This window comes from Hyalella azteca, unplaced genomic scaffold, assembly GCF_000764305.2.
Source record: "Hyalella azteca isolate HAZT.00-mixed unplaced genomic scaffold, Hazt_2.0.2 contig6244, whole genome shotgun sequence".
NCBI lineage: Eukaryota > Metazoa > Arthropoda > Malacostraca > Amphipoda > Hyalellidae > Hyalella > Hyalella azteca.
Genome location: NW_025936410.1, coordinates 43,542 through 52,608, shown reverse-complemented (window position 1 = coordinate 52,608; position 9,067 = coordinate 43,542). Strand labels below are relative to the sequence as shown.

General features: G+C 43.8%; 1 protein-coding gene across 1 annotated transcript; it reads right to left on the bottom strand.

The window, feature by feature from the left end:
* Positions 1-1,825: 1,825 nt before the first annotated feature.
* On the bottom strand, positions 1,826-8,860 carry LOC108670416 (equilibrative nucleobase transporter 1; the record flags this gene model as incomplete). Its single annotated transcript, XM_018157891.2, has 10 exons — positions 7,459-8,860; positions 6,929-7,071; positions 6,252-6,298; positions 5,831-6,000; positions 5,278-5,401; positions 4,503-4,554; positions 3,216-3,280; positions 2,794-2,877; positions 2,357-2,441; positions 1,826-1,993 (listed from the first exon to the last, which is right to left on the bottom strand). Coding segments are annotated over exons 1-10 (1,226 nt in total), but the record flags the coding sequence as incomplete, so codon positions are not given.
* Positions 8,861-9,067: the final 207 nt, after the last annotated feature.

Here is a 9,067-nt window from a genome sequence, read left to right as displayed (position 1 = left end):
CCCTTTGGCTCCCTAGTGAATTTCTATCGCCCCCCACAGACCATATAAAACATACGCCTCTTTCCTGAAATTTAGTACGCTGCAATTTCAAAATATAAAGGTTAAACACAAATGTGTATTTCACAAATAGAACCCCATTTAGTGAACCAATATGTTTTTAAGCTGTTTTAACTCTTTCAGCACTAGAAACCTAGGACATCTTGGGCAAATTTACGGCCGGACTCGTGGCCGGTCGGAAACTTGGAATATCAGAACGGTGATTCATCAGAACCTAACGGTGATTTTTAGCTCGTAAAAATTTTAAATTTTACCTTCATTCGTGAGTTATATTGCGATAAAGGCCGAAATTCGCAGTGATCAAATAATTTGAACGAAAATTTGAAATTTAACGAAATTTTGAATATACATTCCTAACTACCAAATGATGATTTTTTAGCTTCAAAAAATTTTCGATTTTACCTTCGATTTTTTCGATTTTTTTTTTCATTTTGCCGTCATTCTTGATTTCACACTTCCTTATATTCGGCCTGTATCGCAGGATAATTTGTCGCTTAAGTTCGCGGCGATCAAGAAATTTCTTCTAAATTACTCTATAGATTTCAACGAAACTTTGAATATAAGTACATAACCTCCCAACGGTGATTTTTAGCTCATGAAAAATTTTCTATTCTGCTTTCGTTCGCGAGTTAACAGATATAGGAGGAACAACTGGCTTTTCTACCGGCCGGTTTAACTAAGAGCCGTTTACGAATATCCGTATACTTATAGCCGTATAACTCGCAAACGAAGTCAAAACTAAAAATTTGTAGCAAACTAAACATCACCGTTGCTGAGGTTAGGTATTTAAATAATAAGTTTCGTTCAAATATATTCAGTAGTTTTGGAGGAAATTTCTTGATTACTGCGAATTTAAGCGCGTATTGCTGTTTAAATCACGAATGAAGGTGAAATGAAAAAAAAAAAACTCGCGAACAAGGGCACAATCGAATAAATTTTCACGAGTTAACATTACCGTTCGGTAGTTAGGACTGAAAATTCAAAATTTCGTTCGAATCTGTTCAATAGTTGGAAGAAATTCCTTGTTCACTGTGAATTTCGGCCCGTATTTCCATATAACTATGGCAAAAACAAATGAAGGCAAAATTAAAATAAATTCACGAACTAAACATTACCGTTAGGTCCTAATGAATATGTGTACCAAGTTTCAACGAGTTAAGTTCATTAGTTCGAGATATTCCTTGATCATTGAATTTGGAAATTGGCCGTGAGACCGGCCGTTAATTTGTCCGAGACGTAAACACAGGAGAGGTTAAAAAAACAGATCTGGGTGACAAAACCATTGCTAGGAGTAATGATGTGCTGCACGTGTTGTGTACAAATCGTCAAACAAACGTTGGAACTTCTGACTTTGACTTCGGACTACCGCCCCCCTATCGCCCCCCAAACGCCCTTTTCTTCCGTACCGCCCCCCAAAATCTTTCCACCGCCCCTAGGGGGGCGATATCGCCCACTTTGGGAACCACTGGTGTATAGCGTCATGTCGAGCATCGTGTATGACATTTACATCCTCAATCATTATAATAACAGCGTGTCAGCGTTGCAAATTAGGACTTGAGACCAGTAGCCGATTCTTAACATCGTAGAACTTTTCACAACTTGTTCAGTGTCTCGAACACGAAAGTGACTGCTTCAATCTTGTTTCTTTACGTAAACACGAAACCACCCCACCCTCATGAAACACCATGCCCTCCACAGCATCAGTCAACTCAACACCACCATTCTATCACCATCGTCATCAGACCTACTCGGAGTGAGCAAGACTCACCTTATCCTGACGAAAGCGGTGGCGACGGCGACGACGCAAGGACGTGTGAGGGCCATGAAGACGAGGGAGCAGTAGACCCCCACAGGGTGGAAGAACAGCAGGAGCAGGTACATGCAGAACGTGCACACGGTGGTGAACGCCAGCGGGAAGATGGTCGACCGGATCTCCCTGGTACGGCGGTCACGGTATGAGAGGCCTGGTGGAGGTGTGAGGTCAAAGGGTATGTCGGGACACGTTGGTACCGAGAAGGGTTACGTAGGTACGAAAGAAGGGTTATATCGGTACACGAGAGGAGTTCTTTGGAACTCTAACTTTGGAATGTTGGTAAATCTTCAGTTCATACTGGGTAATACAATACTAGTAGGTCCAGAGCACAAAAAAGGCTCTGAAGCACAAGTAACAGAAGGGTCTCTGGCACAAGAGTTACAGAAGGGCCTCTGGCACAAGAGTTTAAGAAGGGCCTCCGGCACAAGAGTAACAGAAGGACCTCTGGCACAAGAGTAACAGAAGGGCCTCTGGCACAAGAGTTACAGAAGGTCAACGAACACCGAAATGAAGTTCACGCAGCTGTACAGGATCGAGAAGAGCTCGGCCTCGTCCGTGGTGCACGACACGACTGTGGAGCATGCGTGGTGTGAGTGGCATGTGTACAACAAGCGTGAGTGGCATGTGTACAACACGAGTGAATGGCGTGAGTGGCATGTCTACAACACGAGTGAATGGCGTGAGTGGCATGTCTACAACAAGCGTGAATGGCGTGCGTGGCATGTGTACAACACGAGTGAATGGCGTGAGTGGCATGTCTACAACAAGCGTGACTGGCACGAGTGACGAGTGGCATCAGTTTAATTACATGCGATTATCACGAATATAATAGAACGATAACTTGAGGTACGCTCAACTAGAGGGCGATTATCATGAATATAATAGAACGATAACTTGAGGTTGGTTAAACTAGAGAGGCTCACTAGTGATCCAGTAGTTGTAGGTGAGCTGGTAGATATTAACAGCGAGGAGGTTGGCAGTTAGCCACACCTGCAGCAGGATGGACGNCAACAAGCGTGAGTGGCACGAGTGGCGTCCGTTTAATTACATGCGATTATCATGAATATAATAGAACTATAACTTGAGGTAGGTCCAACTAGAGGGCGATTATCATGAATATAATAGAACTATAACTTGAGGTAGGTCCAACAAGAGGGCGATTATCATGAATATAATAGAACGATAACTTGAGGTAGGTTCAACTAGCATGAATATAATAGAAATATAGTAACTTGAGGTAGGTTCAACTAGAGAGGCTCACTAGTGATCCAGTAGTTGTAGGTGAGCTGGTAGATATTAACAGCGAGGAGGTTGGCAGTTAGCCACACCTGCAGCAGGATGGACGACAGCGTCACCAGGGCCCTCAGGAGGGACAGCTCCTGCACCTCCTTCACCGCCACCCCTCCTGTGCTACAAACGCACATAATAATAATAATAGCGGTTTTAGCGTTTATTAGGCCGTAGGCCTGTCGCCGATTCTTAACATCGCAAAACATTCACAGCTTGTTGCGTTCTTGAACTCGCAACACACTGCTACAATTCTGCAGTGCTTAACCGCCCGGCCTCCTCGCCGATTCTGACCAGAAACTGGCGCACAGAGCTGGGATCGAACCCGCGCCTCTCTGCGCCAATCCTGGTACTCTGGGACCATATTTTCAAAACTCGCAAAGTGAACGTAAGTACTTACGCTCTATTTTCTTGTCAATGATTGGTGGATATTGCTTGAAAGGCCGTCAATTATTGGCTGATGAACTTACGATCCCTTAACTTTTTTTGAAAGTATAGGCCAGCTGAATTGCAACCACTGAGCCACCCTGGGCCATCGTTTAGCTTCGTGATGATAAACTATCAGCAGTCCTATAACAAGAGAATTACTAGTAGTAATAGATATGTGTTTAATAATAGAATTAATTAGTACTGGTAAGAAAGAAAGAAGGTTTCCAATGTTATTGTTTCGACAGGATGAAATAGGGCACAGCCCAATATTTGCCCAAAATAGGGCACGAATTTTGAAAAAATTCGTTTTAAATCGACGACATTCAGACACCCATACTCCACATGAGCGGGGATGGCGGATATGTTGACGCGAATGAGATAATTTAGGTGAAAGGCAGGATTTATGAAATGTATTCGACATCGTACGAGTATTCCTAAAGAATCTCACGATTGTCGTAAGCTGCTGGCCGGTCGTAATGGCACTTTATTAGAGTCATAAAGACGTGGAGTGACGACGCATGTCGTAATCATGTCCACGTATCATGAGCATCAAATTAGTGATGTTACGATGTTGGATGTCGTAATCATGCTCAAGTATCATGAGCATCAGACGTTACCGTCATACATACAAGAATAGTAAGGCGATACGGCGATCTTATTGCTGTACACGTGACACACTTGTACACGTGACACACTTGTACATGTGACACACTTGTACACGTGACACACTTGTACATGTGACACACTTGTACATGTGACACACTTGTACATGTGACACACTTGTACATGTGACACACTTGTACATGTGACGCACTTGTACATGTGACTCACTTGTACACGTGACTCACTTGTACATGTGACTCACTTGTACATGTGACTCACTTGTACATGTGACACACTTGTACACGTGACTCACTTGTAGCTGTAGGAGAGCGTGAGTTCGTCGTGCTCACCGACGCCTGATTTGTCTGTAAAACAAGAAGACTTTAATAATAAATAATTAACTAATTAAGTAGCCTGATTTGTCTGCAAAAAAGACTTTATTAATAATTAATTATTTACTTAAATTAATTAACATGATAATTAACGACAGACGCGGGGAGCGAAGACCAGGAAGCAGGTCATGTTATTTTTTTTAGTTAAAAAAACAAGAAATTCTGACCAAAAAATCACTAGAAAACGAACTATAAAATCCCGCCTACAACCATCAATTGGTCCTTCAGCGCACCGTGAATGAAAACTACATGAATTAAATTGAATGAAAACGTAAAAATTATTTGCAGTGTGCCAGTTTTATGGTCTACATTAATGCTACAGAAATAGCACTGGATTATTAATGTAATCGATGATTACATAATTTTCTAACTTTTTCAAGAGCGTGTAGATATCAACGTATTTAATACAGAGCGACAACGTATAACAACGTTTAGAGAAATACATTAAACCGGCACATCATGTTAAAGTTGACAAACTTCAGAGACCGATATTTAATATTCAAAGACCGATATTTATTTTTTAATTCAATATGGAGCTTTTCCGCTAGCCATCAGGGTAACCACTTTTCTTCAATAAATAAATAAATAAATAAAGATATTACTGTACACCTCACACATGTTAACATAGTCATTCCTATGTAGCATTCATGTTGAAATGTATGTAATAATGTTCAACATAAAATGTGGTGTATTCACCGTAGTCGTCGTGGCAAGGAATGTGGTGTGGTGGCATGATGAATGTCATCCACAGCACGAATGTTGACAGTCCAGCCAGACACCAACATATGATGCTGCGCTCTATGTGGTACCGTTCTGCAAGCTGCACAACATAGCAACATTTCTTGAATGTTTTATTCTTCGATCGGAGAACATTCCCATTTAATCTCAATTTTAATCTAATAAAAAATAAATTCCCACTTAATCTAAATCTCTAATATTAAATTAAAAACAATCCCACTTATTATATATGGGTGAACGTGCTGGCTAGGAGGGTGAATGATGCTAGGAGGGTGAACATGCAGGCTAGGAGGGTGAACATGCTGGCTAGGAGGGTGAACATGCAGGCTAGGAGGGTGAACATGATGCTAGGAGGGTGAACATGATGCTAGGAGGGTGAACATGATGCTAGGAGGGTGAACATGATGCTAGGAGGGTGAACATGATGCTAGGAGGGTGAACATGCTGGCTAGGAAGGCGAACAAGTTGGCTAGGAGGGTGAACAAGGTGGCTAGGAGGGTGAACATGTCACCTGGAACACGAGGAAGAGGGAGGCGGAGGTGCTGAACATGCTGGCTAGGAGTGTGAGGGCGGTGGCTTTGTGTGCAGGGAACATGTCAGCGAACTGCAAGCCGCTCATGCGCAGCTGGTTGCCTCCTAGCGCCAGCAGCATCATGGCTGGGAACAGCCAGTACGGCGACTCTGTTGGGACATCGCTGCTAAAGAATCAGTAGAAATAATATATGTTCTCACAATGTTCGTATAAACATGAACGTATGATAGATAAAATCACAACTCTGATCTTATTAGCAAGCTATTATTATAAAACACGAACATATGATGCATCAAATCACAACACTGATCTCATTGGTAAGCTATTATTATAAAACTTATCTCATTATAGAGGCAGTGAAGCAGTAAGTGAGGCAGTAAATGAGGCCAATTATATATACCTTTGGTCGTGATGCCCAGAAATATGAAGCCCACACACAGCATCGCCCTGTAAACAAAGATATTTCAATGCCTCCGTCATCATAAAATACTACAAATTAAATCATATAAAATTGCTATGCAAAATTTTCAAAGAATTTTTTCCGTAAAACCATCGCGTGTAGGAACTTCGTCCCGATTTCCGTAGGTAAAACATTACGAGACTCGATACCATAATTAGGGAGCACGCATTTCTATTTTGCTAAGCTACACGCAGCACGGTAGCCACACGCTCGCCCCGCAGTCGCCACACGCTCGCCCCGCGGTCGCCACACGCTCGTCTCGCGGTCGCCACATGCTCGCCCCGCGGTCGCCACATGCACGTCACACGCTCGCCACACGCACGTCACACGCTCGCCTCGCGGTCGCCCCACGCTCGCCTCGCGGTCACCACACGTTCGTCCCACGCTCGCCCTACGCTCGCCCAACGCTCGCCCTATATACGCACGTCACACGCTCGCCTCGCGGTCGCCCCACGCTCGTCCCATGCTCGCCCTACGGTCGCCAGACACTCGCCCTATAAGCTCGCCACAGCACGCTCGTCCCGCGGTCACCACACGCTTGTCCCACGCTCGCCACACGCTCGCCCCGCGGTCGCCACACGCTCGCCCCGCGGTCGCCACACGCTCGCCCAACGCACCCTGCAGAGATCCTGGTGGGCCAGAGGCCGGCGTGATGCAGCAGGAAGCCCACCAGGAAGCTCGGTATACCGTAGCACCCAACCGCCAGCGTGAAGATCAGCGCGAACATCTCATCTTGGGGGGCGCATTGCTCGACCCCCACCTGGAGGGAATGATTCGTAGGGGAAATTCACTGGGGATGATTCACAGTGAGGGATGATTCACTGGAGGGAAGGATTCATTCGGAAGAATGATTCACTGGAGGCAATTAATTTATTGGGGTGAATACATCATTGAGGAAATGAGTAACTCTGTATTTATGATCGATGAATTATTTTCTGCATTTTTTTATGAAATGATTCATCGGCATTGACTAAAACTTTTGAATTGATTTCTGAAGAATATACAACAGATTTTTAATGACATGTTTCCGGAGACCAGTTTCATCCTTATTTAAGATCTACGGAGTAACATAATCGGAAAGAATACAAGGAATCATGCAATGAATAATTTATCTCAAAATAAACCGGTCGAAGATATCTAATCTCACCTTGTGTCCCGGCAAGAAGACGGGTGTCGCATTTAGCGCCATGCAGCGGCTGTTGTTGAATATTTCGCCTTGCGGCACAGCCTCGTATTTGTTGATACCAGGCCCTGCGGCCGTGTTGACGTCGTTGCAAAGATCAGCGAAAACGCTGTCCATCTTCAGGAGGTGGACAAGCTGCGGCCACCCGAACACGGCTCCTCCAAACAGCAGGACCTCCAGCGCCCCTACCATGAAGATCGCAGCTCGCCGGCATGGCGAGAGCGTCAGGTCCGGGGCTTGTTGGCATGTCATGCTTGGTACGTGTCTTGGATACGAGCTACGTATATCTTAAAATATGAGCTATGTATGGTTTAAAATACGTGCTACGTATGGCCTAAGTTACGAACTACGTATGGCTGAAAATACGAGCTACGTATGGCCTATGTTACGAGCTACGTGTGGCTTAAAATACGAGCAATGTTTGGCCAAGATATGTGCTACGAATGACTAAGTTACGTGCTACGAAGCGCCTAAGATACAGGTTTCGTATTGCCTAAGAGGGTGGTATGTACGTGTGGTCTAAGATACGAGCTACGTATGTCCTATAGCTGTATAAAGTTTGTATGAAATATGAGATAGCCGTGAGTACTTATGATCTAAGATGGTCGTAGGTACGTGTGATATCACGATGGCCGTAAGTTCTGCACTGTTCGACAAGTTCTCGGGTTTGACATTCCCATCAATCACAACCAGATCAGATTCAATCCCCTATATAGATTAGTAGGGGATGAAAGACGGGGATGATCAGTTGGGGATGCAAGACTCAGCGAGTCTTTTGAGCTTCCCTTGCACCTGCCAACCCGGTCCCCCAAATCCGGGGACGACGCGTACGTTGACGTAGCGCTGTAGGGGGACACGTCAGGGCTGAAAACGTCTTGCCACGTCTCGCGTGACGACAGTGACGTTGTGTCGTGTCAAGACGTTGTGTAGGCTACAGTGAGGCGTAAACTTTCAGTCTTCAGTTCATAAACAGCAGGTGGACGAACACACTCTCGGTAGAAGGCAGGAAAGGATGGTAAATATTCTCAATTTACTTTTATTCTGTTAGCGTCAGAACTATAATAATTACACTATTCACTTCACTGTTCCTGAACACTATTAAATGTCAATGTTATTACAACTACAACAAAATAGGCTCTTTCACAATCAGCCGTCAATGGCTTACTATAAATAAGTGCTGTGTGGGCGCAATAATTTCTGGCAGAAAGATTAAAAAATGCTCAGTAACATGACGGCCGCTTAAATATCCGACCACAGTTTAAGAACTGCAGCAAGCACAACGCAAATGGCAAACTCTTAACACTCTTAGGAATGTCAATTCAGAGTAATTAGTTAAAATATTACTCATCTTAACTTGGGCAATCATAGCTACTGGGAATCAAAACAATGATTTAATAAAAAAAAGATATTATGAGACAGGTGAATATAGATTTTTAATTGTCACTCAACAATATACTGTTGCTGACATATAAAGCTTGTGATTGCTCTTAAAAAATCAACCTCATATACTTCTCGAAATTTAATTCACGTCTAATAGGCATTCACATAATTCCTTGATATAGTGAACTGCCTG